The sequence below is a fragment of the Eubalaena glacialis genome, chromosome 11 (genome assembly GCF_028564815.1).
Source record: "Eubalaena glacialis isolate mEubGla1 chromosome 11, mEubGla1.1.hap2.+ XY, whole genome shotgun sequence".
NCBI lineage: Eukaryota > Metazoa > Chordata > Mammalia > Artiodactyla > Balaenidae > Eubalaena > Eubalaena glacialis.
Window position 1 is genome coordinate 53,515,704 of NC_083726.1, and position 23,745 is coordinate 53,539,448.

At 35.5% G+C, this 23,745-nt stretch overlaps 1 protein-coding gene and 1 non-coding gene across 2 annotated transcripts in view; one reads left to right on the forward strand and one right to left on the reverse strand.

The window, feature by feature from the left end:
* TBK1 (TANK binding kinase 1) overlaps nucleotides 1-23,745 on the reverse strand; it is a 39,302-nt gene that overhangs the window by 1,879 nt on the left and 13,678 nt on the right. The window contains exons 6-20 of the mRNA XM_061204406.1: nucleotides 19,805-19,965; nucleotides 16,986-17,096; nucleotides 13,434-13,613; nucleotides 11,442-11,638; nucleotides 10,177-10,235; nucleotides 9,691-9,782; nucleotides 8,103-8,204; nucleotides 7,205-7,283; nucleotides 4,837-4,958; nucleotides 4,662-4,738; nucleotides 4,023-4,062; nucleotides 3,425-3,526; nucleotides 3,201-3,297; nucleotides 2,694-2,800; nucleotides 2,393-2,464 (exon numbers count right to left, since the gene is read on the reverse strand). Coding sequence (XP_061060389.1) covers nucleotides 2,393-2,464; nucleotides 2,694-2,800; nucleotides 3,201-3,297; nucleotides 3,425-3,526; nucleotides 4,023-4,062; nucleotides 4,662-4,738; nucleotides 4,837-4,958; nucleotides 7,205-7,283; nucleotides 8,103-8,204; nucleotides 9,691-9,782; nucleotides 10,177-10,235; nucleotides 11,442-11,638; nucleotides 13,434-13,613; nucleotides 16,986-17,096; nucleotides 19,805-19,965 — 1,598 coding nt within the window. The remainder of the gene's footprint in view (nucleotides 1-2,392; nucleotides 2,465-2,693; nucleotides 2,801-3,200; nucleotides 3,298-3,424; nucleotides 3,527-4,022; nucleotides 4,063-4,661; nucleotides 4,739-4,836; nucleotides 4,959-7,204; nucleotides 7,284-8,102; nucleotides 8,205-9,690; nucleotides 9,783-10,176; nucleotides 10,236-11,441; nucleotides 11,639-13,433; nucleotides 13,614-16,985; nucleotides 17,097-19,804; nucleotides 19,966-23,745) is intronic.
* On the forward strand, nucleotides 6,299-6,371 carry TRNAE-UUC (transfer RNA glutamic acid (anticodon UUC)). Its single transcript has one exon. It is a non-coding gene; the product is annotated as a tRNA-Glu (tRNA).

The window sequence follows — 23,745 nt, forward strand, 5'->3', positions numbered from 1 at the left end:
CATATGGAGACAGTGTACAAGACCTGGCTTCTATGACTAGTTCTGGCACAAATCCTTAAGTGGTCATTTAACATTTAAGTTATGATTCTGCCATGTCTGATCACCCATGTATTGTCAAGCCTGCAAATAAAACAAGACTTATTGGACATGCTTTGGGAAGTGGGGATTTTATTCCACAAAACATGTGATTCAATATAAAATTTTGTTAAAACATATTTTAATAGTCTTTTCTACTTGCTAATCTTTAGCCTTTCAGAATAAATTTAGGATTTAGCTAAAGTTGTGAAGAAACTATAAGTTGCATAAATTTATAAAAAGTTATAAAGAGTTAGATAATTACTATGTAGATACTACAAACCAATAGGAAACCAAAAGAAAACCAATAGGAAAAAGACTTTAAAACCTAATAGGCAATTCACAGAAAAAAAAATTGAATAAACATATAAAAAGATGTTTGACATCACTATTAACCAAAGATATCCAAATTAAAACAAGATGTTGGTTTCTACTAAACAAATTGGCAAACATCTAAAAAACTGATAACATTCAGTGTTGACAATGGGACTGTAACAAGCCTTTTAGAGAACAAACTAACAACGCCTATCAAAATTCAAATGTGCAGGGTCTTCCCTGGTGGCGCAGTGGTTAAGAATCCGCCTGCCAATGCAGGGAACACGGGTTTGAGCCCTGGTCTGGGAAGATCCCACATGCTGCGGAGCAACTAAGTCCGTGCGCCACAACTACTGAGTCTGCATGCCACAACTACTGAAGCCCATGTGCCTAGAGCCCGTGCTCCAAAAGAGAAGCCACCGCAATAAGAAGGCTGCGCACCGCAATGAAGAGCAGCCCCCACCCACTGAAACTAGAGAAAGCCCGCATGCAGCAACAAAGACCCAATGCAGCCATAAATAAATAAATAAATAAATTTATATATATAAAAAAATTCTAATGTGCATACCCTTTGACCCAACAACTCCACATCTAGAAACATCAAGAAGTCAACCTTTCAAAAATTCTTACACAAGCACATGAAGGTATATATACAAGTGTGTTCACTGAAGCATGCTTTGTAATTGTGAAAAATTAGAAACAACTTAAATGACCAACAAATAGGGATGCTCCAAATAGATATGGTAGATCCATACACTAGGATATCAGGCAGCTGTTGAAAATGAGAGCTATATGTATGGATATGAAAAAGTACCCTTGATATACAGCCTTAAGTGAAAAAAGTAAGACTAAACCAGTATGAACAGAATGATTCCATTCTTATAAAACACACATGCACAACAAACTATTAATAGTGATTACTCCTGTGGGAGTGGGAGGTATGAGAAAGGGGAGGTGGGGTCTTTTATTTCAATTTTTACAATTATATACTGTTTAAACATTTTTTTACCAATTCATTAAATTCATTTTAAATAATCGATAATACTATAGAAGCCCCTGATAACTTTCTGCATGTAGCTCAAATATCATGTGATTTCCTGACATTTAATCTTTCCAAGCCTTATGAACATGTTTGGTCTTTTATTTGAGAGAACAGGGCTAGTGGGGAGATAGGAGGCTGGGTTCCAGCTCCAGCTCATCTTTTCAGGTATGAACGTCAACACCTGTGGAACATGGACAAAGACTCTCTGCTGTGCCCTGGAATGCAAGGCTGGAATGCACGCTTAGTGAGGCCATGCAGCCTGAAAGTGCCCTTCAAGGGTACAAAACACCACATAAATGTGAAATCCTTGCATTAATATCTTGCGGGTGAGAGGACCTGTGGAGAAGCACCTAAGGGCTGGAAAGAGAAGGCTTCTATTCATGAGCCAAATAGGACTTAACTTCTCTGAGGAACCCAGACAAGGAAACAGCCACCAAAGTGGCTTTATTGGCTCTGTACATTTTCCAACTCTCTTTCTCCTTGATCTATTAGGATTCTGGAGATAAGCAGACACTCAGCTCCTCAAAGAACTCCATGAACAGATGGCGCTCACGTGCAAGGAGGGGTTCAGAGGGCTCTGTGAGTTACACAGCACTGATCAGAGTGCTGGCACCTCCTAAGCAACTCTGAATCCAGAATTGAAAATGATAATTCTAATGAGAAAATGTTTTGAAAAACGTGCAAAAGATTTTCGTTTTCACAGACTGATTCAAAGAGTTCTATTAACCAGTGCTTCTATAAAATGGAATCAATCACAGTTGACTTGTCTTTATCAAAACAACCCCAAACACATTAAAAGGCACCATGAAATTCACAAAACCTAAGGGTTCTGACTTAATATTCCTTTCCCACTGCTTAACCTATTGATACAGGAAGACGGACAGATACAAGTATAGATGTATGTTTATGTACTCAATTGCATATATAATCACAGGGCAGAATAATCTTTGTATTACTCACCTTTCTAAAATATGATTATTTTCAGCAAGTTCTTTAACTACCCCTTCCATTTCTTCCTTTAATTTCTTCATACTATATTCAAAATAAAGATAAAAGTACCTGTGCTCAAAAAAAGTATGCAAGTGTTTTACAGTTATATTTATATTATGTTTAGTTCTCTAGATTGATCTAAGTCATTAAATAGTATTAGCAAATGTATTCATAACAAATATACAACATTTCAAAATAAAAGAGCAAGATCACAAAATGAAATAAAAACAAATGGAAACACACTACAGTTACCAAATAATAAATTTCTTACCCAAGAGTCATTTCTACTAATGTGTTAGAACATGGATAAATTGGGGTCATGGTATGTTTGATTCCACTGGAGGCTGCAAACATTTTCTGTGGCAAAGTTTCTTGTAACTAAAACATCAAAAACAAACAAACAAAAAAACTATATCAATCACAGGACAGAATACTTACTACAGATCTTACATCAAATGTTACAGGTTTTAATAAGCCCTTTATAGCTTTAAGTTTTAATTTCAAAACCATCAATGATATAATACTTAAAACTCTTTAAGAAAAACTTTGCTTATAGATGATTTAAAAAAATGGTCTATCAGATGTTTTGCACTGTAAAACATCTTAAAACTTGGCTCAAAATATATACCACAAGTGGGCAAGCAGAGCTGAATATAGGCATATTATACCCTATTTCTCTCTTCTCAAACATTATCAGATATAAACTTAGAAGAATTTTATTTTAATTTTTCCTAGTAGGAAAAAGCCTTTTTTTTTCTAGATAATTTTGAAGCTATACCTCATTAGTATAGTCTTGATACTTCGATACTTCTTCTTCAATATCAAAACACTGATTAGTTAGGGACAATAACTGTTTCCTAAGATGAAGCATCTTTCTGAAAACCAAAAAGAACCAATTAATAAGCGTCTAATGAAATATTATTTTTACTTAAAATATATAATATACATTAAATTATATATTGTGCAGACAACCACTAATCACCCCCCAAAAAGTTTACTTACCTCATCCATTCTTCTGACTTATCCAAAAAAGCCTCGTATTTTTTAACACATTCATCTGTAAAGTGGGTCATAGCTTTTGTTGCATGATAATACAGTTTTTGCCTGTAATTTAGAAATAATCACAGGCTTAAACCAATGTCACTGTTTCTATTTCCAATATTAAAGAATTTTCAAATATACGAAATTTATTTCCTGTAATGACTGTTGTGGGTTTAGAATATTTACGGTAGAAAGCCTAAGGTTTCTAAGACAGACATTATAGCAGCAAGAGGAGAAAAAGAAGGTTGATAGTGGAGAATGGTCAAAAACTATTTATCGAATGAGGTTAAGGTTAAGGAGGTGGTTAAGTCTGCCCTTGCCTATGTTCTCCATTATCTGTCCTTCTGCAATCAGAGCACAGGAGGCAGAAGACTGCCCCCTTATTCCCCCGTCTCAGTAACCTCTCAACCAGGGGTCAGATGAGTGGGCCTCAAATATGTGCACATACAGTAACAATTCTATAAAGCCAAGATTAAAATGTATTTTTTATTATGATTAATTCCAACTTTAAGAAGAAACATAACCAAAAATAATTATTAAACATAATCTGGACACTTACTTATCAAATTTGTGGATTTGTTCTTCATTATAAGCTAGTCCTAAAAATAAGAATATGTATTACTCTTGTAAATGTAGAATCATAAAATCACATGCAATTTTTTTTTGAGATTATTACTTCATAAAGGTTAAGAGTTTAAAGCAGATGTCACAAACTTCTGACCCATGGGTAGATACTGCCCACAAATGCTTTTATTTGGTCTGTACAGTGCTAATGTTAAAAAAAAAAATTAACTGCCAACATTTAAAAATCAGGATATTTCTAATAAAGTCAATTTCTAGTTTCTCTTGAGGTCTAGGAACATTGGAAAAACAATCAGGTGAATCTGAGTAGTGGCTCTCCCCTTCACACGGGGGTGGGGTCCTCCTCTCTAGTCCCCTTCAGTTTCCATGGGCCAATCTCATTCCTTTCCGTTACGTGCGTGGCCTCTAGAGGTTTCAGAGTTCTGATCCCTGATTTGAAATACTCAAAAGGTTGGTTTTAAGGATAATTTTTAATACCTTCAACCTCTTCCCTGACAGAACCAAGTCTCTGAAATAAAAAACTTATGTAGTCACCCTTACAAATATACCAAATTAATTCAACCGAATTACAACTAGTAGGGCTGACTCAGATTAACAAATGGAAAATTTTACTTACTACGTTCTGCTTTGTCTTTTTTGAACTGATAGTAAATCTCTGTGATGCAATTTAACAGGACTTGTAGCTTTTCTATACTATTTAAGAAAGAAAAATACAAATAAATTAATTGAGTCAATGCGAAAAAGGACATTTAATAATAAGAGCAGAAACTGCCAATGCAGTTATAACCTACTGTCTATCTTTTGGATGAGTGCCTTCTTGATGGGTCCATGTATCTGCCAGCAATCCACCTGGAGATAATTTGCTTTCAATATCCTGAAGACTGGTTTCTATTGTTCCCTGAGAACTGGAAAGCTAAATAAAACCAATGGGTTCAGATCCAGATTACCAAAAATCAGAAATGATCATCACAATGCCAATGGAGCCTAAAGTTTGAATAACATTTCTTTTGTAGATTACTTCAGTTCAAAGTCAGAATAATTATTTTTATCTTTAAATGCAAGGACAGTTTCTTAGGTTATATTCCACCAAGAGTACAATATGATAATAAAACATGAGTATTAATATATTTTATAGGGCTTCCCTGGTGGCACAGTGGTTAAGAATCCGCCTGCCAATGCAGAGGACACGGGTTCATGCCCTGGTCTGGGAAGATCCCACATGCTGCGGAGCAACTAAGCCCGTGCGCCACAACTACCAAGCCTGTGCTCTAGAGCCCATGAGCCATAACTACTGAGCCTGCATGCCATAACTACTGAAGCCCGCGCACCTAGAGCCCAGGCTCTGCAACAAGAGAAGCCACCGCAATGAGAAGCCCGTGCACTGCAGTGAAGAGTGGCCCCTGCTTGCCGCAACTAGAGAAAGCCTGCACACAGCAACGAAGACCCAACACAGACAAAAATAAATTAATTAATTTTAAAAAATCGTATATAAAATATATTTTATAAAACATTGCTTACATCTAATACTTTTTTAAAAAACATAGAAAATACTTTTAATCATTCAATTAAGCTTGTTTCTTTATCTACAAAATATGGTTAGTACTCTATCTCATGAAAATCAAAGAGGAGAATTATTAGCATAGTCCCAAGTATAAATGTAGATATGCAAAATTGTGCTCTCTTTGTTTAGAGCTAAAAAGAAAAGTACCTCCTCTTAAAAACAAAAAATGAAACCTCATCTAAGATCCTGTTCATTTTAAGCTTAGTAAATTTATCACTTATCTACCACAGAACTGAGAGCATCTGTAAAAGTTTTAAGGAAAGGATAAAGGTTGGACTTAAAGGATGAATATGTTTGAATATTTTAAGTGTCCTGATACTATTGTTTTTCAAATTAAGTTTTAAGTGGTGGTTTATGCTGCTACTAGCAACAAACAAGCGTGCCTGTGTTAGCATTGGCATTATATATAATTCTTAAAGCCTTGCTAATTTGAAAGACAAAATGGTATCCTACTGTTATACTACGCAATTTTCTATTACTCTTGGGGTTGAACTTTTTTTTCCAAGAGTTTCACTTAGATCTATTCATTTTTAAATCATTTCTAAATGTTCTCTATTTACTGCAGATTTAATGTTTTCCTTATGCATTTGTATGAATTATTTTCATATATATAAAAAAACCCTTTATCTCATTTTCTCAATCTATTTGTTTTTTAACATTATTTTTTTTTAACATACAGAGATCTTGGGAATTCCCTGGTGGTCCAGTGGTTAGGACTCCGCACTTTCACTGCCGAGGGCCCAGGTTCAATCCCTGGCTGGGGAACTCAGATCCTACAAGCCGTGTGGTGCGGCCAGAAAGGAAAAAAAAAAAGAAAAAAACAAAACAAAACAAAAAACATATAGAGATCTTAAATCCTTTCTTTATTTAATATTTTTTTAAAAATTTATTTTATTTATTTATTTTTGGCTGCGTTGGATCTTCGTTGCTGCGCGCGGGCTTTCTCTAGTTGCGGCGAGCGGGGGCTAATCTTCGTTGCAGTGTGTGGACTTCTCATTGTGGTGGAGCACGGGCTCTAGGCGCACGGGCTTCAGTAGCTGTGGCACGCAGGCTCAGCAGTTGTGGCTGGCGGGCTCTAGAGCACAGGCTCAGTAGTTGTGGTGCACGGGCTTAGTTGTTTCACAGCATGTGGGATCTTCTTGGACCAGGGCTCAAACCCTTGTCCCCTGCATTGGCAGGTGGATTCTTAACCACTGTGTCACCAAGGAAGCCCCTTAAATTCTTATATAGTCAAATACATATCTTGCTTTTCATGCTTTATGTCTTAACATTAATATTAAGAATGTGTTACCTTATACTTCTAAAATATGGAAAATATTTTATGGACAAAGTTATTTTTTACAGCATTACATAAAAGTGTGAGAAGTAGCAAGCAACCTGAAGGACCAACATTAAGGGGGTAAGAAGTAAAATTATTAATAAATCAATTGGCTGCAATATCATGTTGTGTTCCTTAAGTTGGGAAAAGGCTGTTCTTTCTCTGGAGATCTTTAGGTACATCATGTTTCTAGGAAAGTTCTAGGAAAGTTCGGATCTAATCTTGCCAGCAAAGTAATAGATTATGAGCCCACGATTGTCAAAATTTTGTAAATACTCACTCTCAACAGTTTGGTGTGTATGTCTGAAATTTCACCTAACTCTGCTGCTTCTAGGTTGATCTTCATCAACTTTTCATATCTGTACGAAAAACAAGTACAGAAAAATTAAATGAGCATAAAATTTTAAATGAGCATAGATTTTAGAAGATGCTTTATAAATTATATGAGTTTTTATTATCATAACCATTTAAGAATAGAATACTGAATGCAAAGCCTATAAGCAACAGATCCCAAGAAAACTTGATGTCTCTGTAAAGAAGGAATTTTATATACTTCTGCTTATAAATTTGCAGATTAAGAGATAAACTATAAAAGACAACTTTATTTCAGTCTTATGTCAGGATAGTAGTCGAAATACTAGATTTCGGAAATAATGGAGGTCAAGAGTATATACTAGTTGCACTTATTATACTTCCTGTGCAGTACAAATAGTATAGCCTCGGAACAGGGCAGTTTAAAATATCATTCTGTTTCAAAAGGCATTCTCAGGGGTAAGATTAATAAGGAAGAGTAAACTAAAAGTAATCCCCAAATTCTAAAAATACTACCCAAATAGGGTTCTAGAATACCTCTTCCTACTTCCTTTGATCACAGGTTTTATATTTTCCTACGCAGAGTTGTCTGCTTTGCAAGGTAAAAAAAATGAGATGTTTCTATTTCAGATTCCTTTTCCTTTTCAAAGGGAGGAGAAAATGCCACCAAAGAGATGGTACTCATTTCTTACTGAAATGACTGAATATTTTTGCCCTTATGAGGAAATGACTTAATCTAAGGTTGTCCCTTAATAGAAAGACTTGCAAAGCATGCTATATCATGCCAAGGATAACTAAACAAACTAAACAGAAATGGAAAATCGTTGACATTTTAACCACTATTAGTAAGGAAGTAGTCTACTTACACTTTCACAGTCTTTTCAATGTTTCTGATGCAGAAATCTAATGTGATCACAACTTCTGTCTTTTTGTGAACAGTTTCATTATAATCATCTTTAACTAATTCTCTAAAAAATAATAATATTCCCATTAGTTTATCTAAAGAATTATTTGTTTTCTCTTGCCTTTCACTAATTATACTGCTGTACTACTTTCTGTTCAGACAAACTTAACAGTCTTGATACATTATGAAAGCCAATTCACTTTTTACTACTGAAAGCATCTCTGTGACGCTTTATACCTATCCAGGGCACAAACCATTACCACTTATCAGGTTAACAGTTTAGAAATCTAAGGCATTAAAATCATATTAAGGAATAACAACTAATCTACAATCACACAAATAAGCTGAACAGCATTACATTTTATACCACCAGAATTAATTTTTACTGCTCATAGTAGACTATTGTCTGATTTATACTTAAGCAGGATGACATAGTATATAATATAATTGAAGACCTTCTGATCTATATCAAGGGCCAACAAACTAAGGCCTGATGCCTGTTTCTGCTAAGAAAGGTATTTACATTTTTAAAGGCTGTAAAAACAAAATGAAAACAGAGAACTTGCAGTCCACAAAGTCTAAAATATTTACTAACTGAAAAAGTTTGCCAACAGTGGTCTACATGAAAAACTATTTTCTCATGACTTATTGAACTAAAAGCTAATAAGTAAAAGAAACAAAAGCTTCATGGAGCAGCGACTGGAGAAGATAGCGGCAGCAAGAGAAAACAAGAGCTGTTAGTAACAATGCTATGAAAATAAATGGAGTCAACACTTAGGTTTTTCCAAAAACCATTTAGTAAAAATAAAAAGGCTTCTTAAGAGAAAGAGAAAAGCACAGGCTTACAAACTGGATATGTGAACACATAAAAAAAAAATTATAAGCATAAATTTATGGGTTTAACATAAACGTGACAGGAAAAAAAAAGAGCCTTATACTTTTTTCTTCTTAGAAGCAGCAGCAGAAAAACAAGAATGATGAAATGCTTCAGATGTTTTTTCGAGAATGGAAGGACAGGTGTGAGGTAGGTATACATAAACTGTCACAAGCATTAAAGCCTAAGGGCACTGTTGAGTCCATTATTATGTGTGTATAAAATTGAAACACTTCAAATGATGTTGTATAGAACTAGAGACACTATTCTTAAGAGACCATTCATTCTCCACTTCTATCAGATGGAAAGATGACATATCATATATTCATCCACAAAACATTTCTTAGGGTCACGGGGCCACGGCAGTGAAAGTGCCGAGTACTAACCACTGGACCACCAGGGAAATCCTATATTTTTCTGATTTTTTTTTTCTTAATTTTAAAATTCAGATACTATTTGTCCTATCTGTCTCATAAGGTTTTTGTAGGAATCAAATGAAAAAAAAACAGCTGCTAAACGTTTTGTAAACTAAGTGTGAAACAAATGTATTATAATAAAAATCATGCACATGACCCTACCTAGTCTGAAGAGGTAAAGCATCAATGATGGGATGATTACCAGTTATTTAATGAGGCCTATGTGAAGATCAATTTTCAAATTTCAATCCATTACTTACATCAACCATCGTATCCCCTTTCGCATTAATTCCTGATAAAGCAGCAAGGTACTGGCAATTCTACAGGCATAACACACAACTCCTGTTACTGCCTAATGAAGAAATACAAAGTGTCAATATTTGGTGCTGTGGTACAGGGTAAGAAAAACTTTTCACATAAAAATTTTCAAGCTTTTGTGTTTTTATCATTAAAAACACAGTAAGCTACTAATTTCCAAAAGCTAAGGACAGATATAACTGCAATAAATATTTTATCCTTAACATAATAATGGTAAACATGCACTGTCTCAATGGAGAAAATTTTCCTATGAGTTCAAGAAAGGATACAAAGAAGAAAGAACACAAAAATGTGTCATGGGTAACAATCTAAATGAATAATTTCCTAAATTATATAGGTGTATATAAAGATACACTTTTTATTGCTTCCATTATTGATAAGATAATTTTAATTCAGATGTTTATATAGTCATTTAATTAAATACTAACCTTAGCCATGCTGGCATCCCCATCTAAATCATAACGTGGATGTACTTTAGGGAGGGAAACTGAAATATGAAATAATTAAAATCAGAAATAAAAAATTATGAATTATTTCATCCTTCATACATCAACCTCCAAATTAAACATTAACCTCTAAATTACCTCTAAATTAAATGTTAGTGGTAAAACTCTTTAATGTTCTTTTCCTGGTTAAAGAAAACCACTTGAACAAAATGCTCATTCCTTAACAAATTTCCTGCACTATTTCTAAGGAGTTTCATTTCTTTTTCTTAAATATATTCCAACATAACAAGCTCAATGCTTTTCTTTAAATCTAAATCAAATCCTAAGATCTAAACAGAAATATAAAAATCCAGGTAATTTTTTTTCACCACTAGAATTAATAATTTAAAAGATTCCAAAATGCAGATCTAATTTTTCTTAAATTTCAAAGCCTGGAAAAGTGTCCTATTCACCCTGGAAACAATAAATATTTGCTGAGATTTATGATACCAAAAGGTTATTTTGGGGCTTCCCTGGTGGTGCAGTGGTTGAGAATCTGCCTGCCAATGCAGGGGACACAGGTTCGAGCCGTGGTCTGGGAAGATCCCGCATGCCGCGGAGTAACTAGGCCCATGAGCCACAATTACTGAGCCTGCGCGTCTGGAGCCTGTGCTCCGCAACAAGAGAGGCCGCGATAGTGAGAGGCCCGCGCACCGCGATGAAGAGTGGCCCCCACTTGCCGCAACTAGAGAAGGCCCTCGCACAGAAACGAGGACCCAACACAGCCATAAATAAATAAATAAACAAACAAACAAACAAAAAAAGGATTTAAAATATTATAAAAAAAAAAAAAAAAGGGTTATTTTGAGTAAAATACTAAAAGCAGAGAGCTACAGTAAAACATACATGACAAGCTATTTTACCATTTTATAAACAAAATATTTAACGTCAAATTTTGTTGCATACAGGGTTTTAAATTTTACTACTATTCTCAATTAACTTACAAAATTTTAATATTTATAAAAGTTCTATATTAATGTCATCAGTCGACTTTATGAAGATGACAATCATTTTTATAGTGTTTTGTTGTTTTTTTTCTTTTGGCCGTGCCGCATGGCTTGTGGGATCTTAGTTCCCTGACCAGGGATTGAACCTGGGGCCTCAGCAGTGAGAGTGTGGAATCCTACCCACTGTACCGCCAGGGAATTCTCAGGGTTGTTTTTTTTTTTAAATGGCTAGTAAGAACAGTAAGAAAAATCCCAACTTACTTTTTTCAAATATCAATCCTATCGTACTCAGAGGTTCCCGGCTTACTACAAAGATGGGATTTTCCTCAGTAGTTTTAGGGAAATGCTGTGCCAGTCTTCCAGGTTCTAGCACTAAACGTCGTCCTTCATATATAAGTTCTTGATTTGAAGAAATAATTTTGGTTTGTTTATACACCAGTTCATGAAATACAGTAGCACTGTGTGAGAAAAATCCAAAAGGACAACATAATTGGGATAAAAAAAGAGGTAAAAAAATTTTTTTTAACGAGGGCCACAACATCTATTTCTCGGTGATACTTTAGATCATGACCAGTCCACAGAAATGCTGCTTTGTCGATGCGGATACTATAAAGTCTATTAAATTGAAAATTCCACATAATCTGCCTATACAGCAATCAATTCTAAAATATTTTTATGTTTGATACCTATATTGGATATGTACAATACACAGGAGTTTTAATATTTAATAATAGGGAGCCAATATAGCAGAGAGTTTAAGGGCACAGACTCTGGAATCAGAACAGCTGGATTCAAATTCCAGTTCTTCCACTTACCACTTACTTGTTGTATTACCTTCAGTTACTTAACTCCTCTGTGCTGAGGTTCTTCATCTATAAAATGGGAATAACAGTCTCCACCTCACAGAATTGTTGTGAGGACTAAATGATTTAAATATATAAACAACTGAGAACAATACTTACAACATGACTATGTAATGTTTGTTAAATGAATTAATAAAATCAGGCATTTTCAAAATGATGTTTTGGGGAAAAAGGCAGATTCTCCCTAAACAGATTCATGAAATCAAATAAATGTTCCAGCAGCAATGTTGTGATTCCAAACAAAAAAAAAGCCACTTTCAAAAAGCCTCTGCTGTGATTTTTGGCTCAGGCTTGGGTGGGCTTTTTATGTTCACGCACACTCTTAAGATGAAATAGTGGCCAACACCTAACTATGGTACATATCTATTCAGGCTATTAAGCACCAAAATAAAGATGAATAATATATTTTAACCTAACATTATATGAATATTATTTTATTCATTATATTTACATTATATTTAATGTTTATATTATGTTAGATATAGATTAGACAAAAATGTCTAAAATATTATTCCATCTAATTGCTTTTATTCCTTAATAAATTACCAGTGAAAGTCTCTTTTTGAGTTTTATGAGGCATCAAAACTGCTGAGACTTGTCAAACAGCAATTAAAGCATATAGAAAGGATGTAATGTTTTTTTCCCTTTCATTTTAAAAAACATTTTTTTTTGAGATCTTTGTAGATTCATGTGCAGTTGAAAGAAATTATATGGAGAGACACTATATACCCTTTACTCAGTTTCCCCCAATGGTAACATCTTGCATAAGTATAGTACAATATTACAATCAGGATCTTGACACTGGTATAATCCACCTATCTTATTCAGATTTCCGTAGTTCCACATGTAAGGATGTGTGTGATTTAGTTATGTAGTTTTATCACATGGGTAGATTTTTATCACATGGGTGTAATGTGTTTTTTTAAGATAAAACAAATGGTTATTTCCCTAGTACTCAATAAGGGCTTTATGCCACATATGCAAATAGTAACTACACTAACTATCTTTAAGACTTACACTTTAATATTTTTTAAGTGACAGGACAATATTCTTAATAAAAGCTGGCCCATTTATTAGTAAATGCTATTTGTAGTTATGTGATTATGTAATTTGAGAGAAAGCACAGAAAGGAAAATAGTCTTGTAAAACTTGCAATGTAAGAACAAGCTAATTTACCTGTAAATTTTAGAAAATTAGAAAACTAATCCTTTTACCCCAAAGATAAGTGAAAAGGAATTTACTCAGCACTCAAACGTTTTCTAAGCAGAAAGTGGGTACCTCTGGTGAAGCTGGGGCATCTTTTCTATTTCCTCTCCTGATTTATGAAGATACGTAATAATTATATAACAAGACATTACAGTACAGGAAAAAAATATAAAGAGGTACTTACGTATTATAGCCATGAATATAAATTTTATGAGCTGTCATTTGTTGTAGCGAAAAAACATGAATTATCATCCGGTGAAGTATATCACTTGTTTCTGCAAAAAACTGGTCAAAACCCCAACACTTTTCCTGATCTGCCTCAAGGATGTTTGCAAGAACAGGGGTAAGTAGAACTTGAAGACCCCTAAAATAGTATTGAAAAAAGTTACATGAAGAGTGAATGTGTTATATTTTGTCTAGGTACAAAATCATAATATTTACCAACAAATCAAAGGAACTATTATTAGATTAATTTAAAATTGTAAAAAATCTGCCAACTTTTCACAAAGCCAGGTAACCTTGATTTAATATTGCCTGTCAATGAACCAGGGGTTATGGTATTTTTATGTTAGCTTTTACAGATTATTTTCTTTGATTCTCTCCTTCCCAAGTTTCCTCACTTTTCCAAACATATTCTAACATTGTATATACATGCTATCCAGGTGAGATAAGTTGATTGGAACCCTGTGGTCATGAGGATAAGATAATGGTTTAATTTCAGGGTCATTAACGTCCTTTTAATACGTCACTCCAATACGTAATTTTTTATGTTGAATTCATATGCCTTTTGTAGTACACTTCTTTAGGAAGGAAAATTACTATAATCATTTAGCAATCAATGAATGCCAATTCAACTAGGAATAATCTTTGACTAATAAACGTAAACATTAAAAAAAAAAAGAATGGAAGGACCATTCTTTCTCAAGCTTTCACTGAATTTTAAAATATGCTTAAATAGACTCAATTATGGAATTTCAAGTAGTCTTAAAAATATATTATTGACTACACGACAGACACTGGAATAATTCCTTGCCTGTTAACAGTTTTTAAGGTATGCAGTGGACATTAAAATTTTTGCCTAGGGCTTCCCTGGTGGCGCAGTGGTTGAGAATCTGCCTGCCAGTGCAGGGAACACGGGTTCGAGCCCTGGTCTGGGAAGATCCCACATGCCATGGAGCAACTAGGCCCGTGAGCCACAACTACTGAGCCTGCGCGTCTGGAGCCTGTGCCCCGCAACAAGAAAGGCCGCGACAGTGAAAGGCCCGCGCACTGTGATGAAGAGTGGCCCCCATTCGCCGCAACTAGAGAAAGCCCTCGCACAGAAACGAAGACCCAACACAGCCAAAAATAAATAAATTAATTAATTAAAAAAAAAAATTTTTGCCTAACAAGTATCTATTCTCCCTCATTTTGTAAGAGAATCAACACCTCTCTACTCTCTAACTCTACTCCCTGTGCATAGATGGGTATGACAGTCAGGTTTGGTGATTATGATTAGCCAGAAGTGGCCAGGTGGTAGCATGTAAGTTGTTAAATAAGAATCAACCCAGAAATCTTTGCTAAGCTATCGGGAAAGAAAGTCTGTCTTTCCACTGAGCTTCCAAAGCTGTGAGAATGTGAATCTGGGAATGCCAGCAGCCATCTTGTGGCTGCCAGGAAAGAGCCTGGCTGAAAGTAAATAGAAATCAGAGAAAAGCAGAACTGAATGATTTGAAGAGACCAAGTCTTGATGACAGTCTGAATCTGAGGATTCCACTGGGCTCTGAGTTACATACACATGTGAACTTTGAATTATAATGTCAATCTATTTTTCACTTAAATCCTGTTTCACTTAAATGAACTGAGTTAGGTTTTTCTCATTGGCTATCCAGTCTTGACTAATTAATACATATAAGAAAGAGGATGGTTATCTTTTTTCTGTGGTTGTTACATTTTTGGTAGTTGTTTTTATTGCTGATTGGTAGTACTTAAAGTCCTTACTATTAAAAAAAATCATATAATATACTTTCTGATACCTGAGCAATTTTTATCAAAAAATTTATAACTTGGTGTGCTAAAGAATAATTAGATAAATAAGGCCTGTTACCCTCCTGAAATATGCAATATACAGTTCAGATTGTCACATTATTGAGTCTGAGTGTCAGCAATATAGTTATTAAACAGCAGGTGCTCATTTCCTGACCCCTTTAAATGTTATCAGTTTTGCCTGAGATCTCCAAAATGAGTATTTTCCAAATCAAAATGTAACACAGATCACTATTATAATATTAAATTTCTGCTCTCCAGTAAAGTGACCTTCTCTTGGTAATTCTAGCTGCATGACATAATTTTATTTTGGAGACTTTTCTTTAAGTAACACACAAAAATGAAACTGTCAGGGTAGTGGTTTTCAAAAATGATTTCAGCACTGGAACTACCGGTTTAAATGAGTTTTCACAGAAATATATAAAATGATAGGACACATTTTATTAGCTTGTGATATATATATAGTTTAAATAAATATTTTGAATAAATATATTTATTTACTTATATGTTGAAAGTAATACAAAGAGCACCCACAGATTATAAAAGGCATTAAGCCAGTAAATCATAACCTATGTGTGTTCACTTGTGGATTATACAATGCCTACACTCAGGAAAAACAGAATTCAGTAATTACAAATTCTAAATATTGATGAGTGTCTTGGCTTTATTTCTAGAGTAAAATCTAAAATAATTTACTCTCAAATTAACACAACTTTGTAAATCAAATATACCTCAAAAAAAAAAGATATAGCAACAGAAAAAATTTACTCTCTACTTTTAATTTCTTTTACCTTAAATCTCTCTTTGTGATAACAGAATTCATATATAATTTGAGTTCTGCCTGCCATAATAAGACCTATATGAACATTTGAAATGCTGGAAAAAGTAGTAGAAAACTGTTATTTCTTTTTTTAAAATTTAATTAATCAATTAATTAATTTATGGCTGCGTTGGGTCTTCGTTGCTGCACACGGGCTTTATCTAACTGCGGCTAGTGGGGGCTACTCTTCGTTGCAGTGCATGGGCTTTTCTTTGCGGTGGCTTCTCTTGTTGTGGAACATGGGCTCTAGGTGCGCGGGATTCAGTAGTTGTTGCACACGGTCTCAGTAGTTGTGGCTCGCGGGCTCTAGAGCACAGGCTCAGTAGTTGTGGCGCATGGGCTTAGTTGCTCTGCAGCATGTGGGATCTTCCCAGACCAGGGCTCAAGCCCATGTCCCCTGCATTGGCAGGTGGATTCTTAACCACTGTGCCACTAGGGAAGTCCTGAAAATTTATTTCTCACCTTTTGAACAATATGATTACTTTTTGAAAATGAGGATAATATCAAACTTCTTGAGTGTTTTTTAGAACTCTAGTTATTCCTATCTGTGCCACTATTTGTGCTATGTCATTATGAAGGTCAGCACAAGAGATACCAAGGTCCTTAGCTGGATCCCCACATAGCACACAATTCCAAGACCAGTGATTAGCAATCTCAAAAATGTATGTACGCTCTATGTCCTAAAAGAGATCTGGCAAAATTATTTACATAGACCCAAATCGATCTTTATATTGCCAAAGATGAAAATCACGAATCAAGGCATATGGTTTAATAACATCTACTGAAACATTAAACAAAACAAAACAAAACTACACTTAAGTATTTGTGACGTCAGTCAACAAAGATTCCAAACACCAAAGTGCAAAAGAGAACTGGGTACACTATACTTACCGAGAAAGACTACAGGAAACAGGCATGTCTCCACTCCAGTCAATTGGTCCATTTTCTGCTTTCTGTACTCCAGATATTGCACCAGAAGGCTTTCCAGTAATTATTTTATACCTTGGGGGAATAAAAGCAGATTAAAATAAGCAGTTTGTTACTGCATAGCCTATCAATGGGCTTTGCAAAAATATTTCCTCAGTTGCACCTACAATTATCTACTAGACGAAACTTTGTGATTGATGTTCACAGGATCCATAAAACAATCAAAATACTTTGAATCTGACTGACTGAAGTAGAATAGTGGCTGTACGATTATTTTACTTATGCCATAATCAATTTTCATTTGGGCTCTCAGAGTGCCATAAAACAGCATCTTGATTGTTCACAACAAAAATATTAATTTTTCCATCTGAAAAAATTGAGCAAACACACACAAAGTTATGTTACAGAATATCTCTAGACCATAAAAAAAAGCATCTAATCCCTCTTACCCATATTATCCAAAGGCACAGTCAACTGGACCATGAAATTACTGGAGAATGAACAATAGCTTTCTTTAAAAAAAAAAAAAAAAAAAAGATAAAACTACACATAGCACAGTAACAGAAAATTTTTGCATATTGAAAACATATATACACATATAGGAATAGATGTGTGTACCAAAATTAAAAGTCAAACTTAATCTGCTTCTCGAGGAAGGTGACAAAAATAAAGATGAGTTAAAGAAAGAGATGGATGGGGAAGCGAGAGAATACTAATAACGATGCAGGCAAGGCAGCGTTTCAGGTGTCAGCACTTTCCAAAACAAAACCTTAAAGTAGGAGAGAAAAACGAGGTTCATGCCTTCCAGATGGAAATGTAGATGAAAATGTAAATCGTAACACAGCAGAACCTTACATAAGTTTATAAATATTATTTCTGGCATAATTTTTTTGGTTTGTTTAATGTCTACATAAATGTACTCTGAGCAAATTAATATATTCTTTAAAACAGTAGAAGAAACCAGTACAACTGATTTGGACCGCTTGCTGCTTCTTCAGTAGAGGCAGCCAGGATTTCTGCCTTAAGAGATTTTTCTGAGAAGAAGGAAATTAATGTGAAAAATAAGTTGCATTCACGTGAGAACCATCTGATTGTGGAGAAATAAGCAGAGATATGTGAGATTAATGCAAGAAAAGAAAAGTGAATAGAATGAATGGCAGAATTCTTAATTAAGGTACCGCTTATAAATTCTTGAAAAAACTTAACTAATTTTGTTGAGATCCATATACAAATACATTTATTAACATGTAAATGAGATGCTGAGGGATCAACATGGCTATAATGTGAGATGAATACATCACTCACTAGTAAAGTAAAACAGTCATTATTACTTCTTCAAGTGCTTCTGAACATTCATTAGCATCAGTATCCAAAAAAGTTGAGTTTCTGTGCAAATAAAGAAAAAAATTCTTCTAATGGTATTATCTGCCCACATGGTAGTCAGATAAAATCGTCAGGTATTCCTAGTTGCTTACAAGTCATATTTCCTTTATTAGGGAGCATCACACTTTTATATAATCTATTTTTAGGGCAGCAAGACATGCTGATACTGCTTTAAAACACCTAGGACAATAAAAACATGATTAACTGTTGGGCACATTTTATGTTTAATGAGGAAAAACAGAAATTGACTCTTAGCCTTCATTAATGAAGAGATTTTATTAAAAGGACACTGCTGTAAAGCAGTCTCAAGATGATGCTATACCAAAATCATCAGTACAGTAATGGATACTTCCCATGAATTTGTACACTGTCCTTGCTGGAAAACATTTAGATACCCAGGTTTTAGCAAAAGTCTTCGTTACCAGTTGAACTGGTTTACTTCCGCAAACAAGCAAAAGAGAAAATATGCTTCTCCTAATTTTCTGAGATGAGATTAGATAAAAGATTGTATTTTTACAGTTGTGATTATTACTTTATCATGTTTGCTTATAAAGGGCAGGGTCAAACATATAAAGTTCTGAGAGAAATGTTAAGATCTAAAAGAATGGTTGAACATGTTAGGCTGTCAAGTGAGTTACTTCACTAAACCAAACAATCATAACCTCATAGTTTTATGTGTACATAGGTTGGCTGTTTCTCATGAGGCAAGGTCATTCACTAATTTCTTTTAAAATAAAAAGAAGTGTGGCCAATGTATGGATGAATTTTATAATAGATTTCACATCTAAAAATCCATCCTTCTTTTCTTCCATTATTTGGTTTACAGTAGTGACTTTGTACACAGTAATTATTTCCTAATAATTATGGCAGTACATAAATGTATAATGTACTAGTAAAATGCATTCAGGCTTTGGACTGAAACTGCAACACAAAAAAAATGTAATATTACATTAAACGTTATTTTTGAAATGGTTAAAGAATCAGGTCAGTTCAGGGTAAGAACCGTATTTCTATTTGATCCAGTAATGGTTCTAGTACTCCACAGAAGTTCTATTTTTTTTTTTTTTTTGGTTACAGGCTTATCAGAAAAAGCCTGATAAGCACACAGAGAAATATACAGTGCATTGAAATAAACTCCAGAAAGCAGTATATTTTTAATATGCATCAAAGACTGGATGCCATTTATGCTTTGTACATAAGATAGTTAAACATGGTATGAAACAGTATGCCTATACACTTTGATAAGGCTGCATTCTTATTAAAAAACCAAATAGCTTAAAATATCAGAAATGACGGCTAGATCAATTTTCAGTAGCGTACCCCTCTAACATGATGAAACAAAATAAGATAGAGATACATTTAAAAAATTATCTCTAATTTTAGATGGAGAAACCACTTACATCACTTCCTTATTCCTACGTGGCCCTTCAAATGGTCTAAATGGCAGTGATCCAGTAGCTGCATGGTAAAATGTTACCCCAATGCTCCAAAGATCAACAGTCGCTCCATATTTCTTCTGATGATCTTTTCTCAGCACTGCCCTCTCATACATATCAGGATGCTTTAAAAAGAAAAGAAAAAGCTACTAACTTGTGTTCTATGATAATACATTACACAAAAATGGGTATTCAATAATGCCTGGAAATTCTATTATATTTTCCTAATTATTTCACTTTCCCAATCTGAAGAGACTATTTCACATCTTGCCCGTTCTCCTCAAACCTCCAACACCATTTCCTTCAACCCTCAATTTTCATGACCTCACTTCATAATTCAATGAGGAAATGGAAGAAATCAGAGATCAACTCTCCCTTATGCCTGTTACCAAATACCAACCTACCTGAATCTGTGTCCAGAGCTAAGCCTACTCTCCAGTTATAATGGAACTGCTCCTATCAAAGGCTAACTTTTCCATCTGTGTTGTGGGGCCACCTGAATCTGTGTCCAGAGCTAAGCCTACTTTCCAGTTATAATGGAACTGCTCCTATCAAAGGCTAACTTTTCCATCTGTGTTGTGGGGCCCATCATATCATCTCACCAATTCCAGAAATCAATTCCTGTAGCTACCACTTTTATTTTATGCATCAATTTCCCCCCTTCGAATGGATCATTCCTTTCAGCTTACACACATGCTTTAATATCTCCCATTAAAAATAAAAAAACCCTAAATAGACCCTACCTCCTCTTGTAGCTATCACCCAAATCTCTGCTTCCCTCCATAGCAAAACTCAAAATAGCTGTCTACACTTCCAACTGCCTTATTTCCTCATCTCCCGTTCAAGCCTATGGCATTAAATATTACCTATATCCTTTAACTCCCCAAACTACCTCTTGTCCTGGGCTCTGGATTCATATATGCTACTGTTTTCTTGAATGTCTAAAAGGTAGCTTAAATTTAAGGTATCCAAAATAGACCCTTGGTCTTCCGACTCAAACCTGTTTCCTTCTAATCTTTATCCTTTAAGTAAATGGTATCATCATCTACCCAGTCACTCATACCCAAAACATATCAGGCAGCCTTGACTCCTCTCCCTCATCTCTCACATGCAATCCATCTGAGCAAGTCATATGGGCTCTGAGATGAAAATTTAATTTTCTAGAATTAATTCAGAGGACTAGCCTGACTAGGTACACTGGGGGATACAGCAACTGAGACAAGTAGCTGGTCTGATGTTAAACACATGTCCTTAAGCACGGAAGACACTATGATACAGTTGTGGAGAACAGGTGGAACTTATAGAGCATGGCTTAGGAGCTTACAGATCCAGACAGAGATTGTGATGGACATTAAGCTCTGCAGAGGACAACCAGAGGTCATACATGCTTAGCCTCGTGACATTTGTCTTTATGCTAGTTACGCGCTGGAACTTTAAGATTTTTCGAAGATAAAGCTACAAGAGTGTACTCTCGACCAAAGTAGAGTCATCTCCCAAATGATGCCAAACGAAAACAATGCCTTACGACATTGTGGTATTTGGCAGTGACCCAAGGGACTGGGAACCCATGCAGATAACACTGCTGGGAGGGTGTTTCTAAATGATGCAGTTTATGAATCTGACTCTCAAAGGGTCACAAGCCCTGGATTATTATTTTTTTGGGGGATGGGTGGGACTCTTTTGGGAAATACATTTTAATGAGAAATCAGAAGAGGTGATAAGCATGAGGAGCTTAAAGTGAGTGTCCCAACATGCCTACCAGATACACGGGGTCTGAGTGGTCTTGCTGGTTCTGTGGCAGAGCACCTAAAGCAACTACTGTCCAAAGAAGCGCTGGCCAGACCTTTGACCCAGCAGCCAGTACTTAGTGTATCAAGGTGCTGTGAAGAGGCCAAGAGTACCTGGACATGCCTGATATCTTCTGGAACATGAGGGCGCCAACCTGGGAAGAGGAGATACAGCGATTCTAGGAGACAAAGGGGGACCTCCTCAAACGGTGCAATAATACACTGCCTAATTGGTACAGCTGGAAGGCCTTCCCTGGGCAGTGACGGACTGATCGTGGCCTGACACAAGCTGGTCTGATGTATCTGTGCCCAATGGCTCTCCCTCAAATGTGCTACTTGTACTTGTGTAGGGATCAGTATTACTGGGCCTCGGCGTCTGCATCTGAGATAGGAGCATAAGGACAAACCTACTGCAAGTTCTCAGATATTATTAAGATAGCCATCATATTAAAAATGGCAGAAGAAAAAATGCTGGTGTTTCCTTTGGTCTTTAACACACAAAAAGGAGAAGATTCAACATCTGGTCTGGGAACTCCAAAATGAGAAAAGTTTTCATTTAAATACATAAATATTTCTAGATTGCTGAGCTTCAGGCCATTATGTGTCTCATTTTATAACTGTGGTGTACTGTATTAGAAAACAGGGCTGGGCATAATGTGAAATAGGAAAAATAGATCAGAGTAAAATTTTAGCCAAGAGAACAGCATGGACTTGGAATAAATTTATTTAATAATTTAAATAATGTTTAAATGTTTTGTTCTTTCCATTTTAAAAGTCTGTTAGAGGCAAAAGCTAACCTGTGGTCCTAGGAGAATATGTGAAAGACTGACAGTTGGTAATAGGGATCAACCTCATGAACGCTAGTACTGTACTGCTGTTTGGTTTTTTTGGTTATCACAGTAACTGGGAAGGGCTACTGGTATTTAGTGGGCAGAGACCAGAGATGAGAGACATCCTGTCAAATATGAAACAGTTCTGAAAAATAAGCTTCTGACATCCTGCATGACTTTTGAATATCTTGCCGGATATTTGAGCAGGAAAGAGGTTTATAATGATCTCAGTTTGTTTTATATATAAACAATGTATTTTTGTACATAAAGTAAACAAAGTATTTTTGTAGCTACAGGAATGCAGTACATGTAAATCTACTTTGTTTAGTTAGAAACTTTATCAAGAATTATTCACTGCTTTGGAAAATCATGTCAGTGACAACACAACACCTGTGATATGTGACTCACCAATACAATATACAAGTTATCACTGCACGTGCACTGCAGGTGATATTACATACAGGAGAAAGCGTCTGATTACTTAAGTTTTCTGCCAGTGAAGGTGTTCCTAAACTTTTACATATTAACTATCTATGATTTTATTTTCCTTTATATTATTATTAAGATACTATGCTATTCTTTTAATTAGGTATGCAGGTGATCACATTATCTAAGAATTTCATTTTAAGATACTGAAAAGGGGCTTCCCTGGTGGCGCAGTGGTTGAGAGTCTGCCTGCCAATGCAGGGGACACGGGTTCGAGCCCTGGTCTGGGAAGATCCCAAATGCCGCGGAGCAACTAGGCCCGTGAGCCACAATTACTGAGCCAGCGCGTCTGGAGCCTGTGCTCCGCAACAGGAGAGGGCGCGATAGTGAGAGGCCCGCGCACCGCGATGAGGAGTGGCCCCCACTTGCCGCAACTGGAGAAAGCCCTCGCACAGAAACGAAGACCCAACACAGCCAAAAATAAATAAATAAATAAATTTTAAAAAGATACTGAAAAGAACATTGTAAAACGTTATAAAAAGGGGGCGATCATACATGGTAGAAACCACTAGCCTGTATGCTCTGGCTGCCTTCTGCTTACTTCTCCTATTCCAACTCCTACCACCTGCCTCTTCACTCACTAAATTGCAGCTATTCTGTCATCCTTTCTGTTTCTCAAACATCCAAGGTCATTCTTGTTTCTAGGCCTTTGCAGTTGCTTGTAATGCTTTTCCCCCAAATCTCTGCATGGCTTGCTTCTTTTTATCATTTAAGTGTCAGTTCACTTAGGATTGAAAGGAGGCTTTCCCCAGCTATCTTTCTCCTGCCAGTCACTATTTTATTACCTTATTGTCTTTCCAAC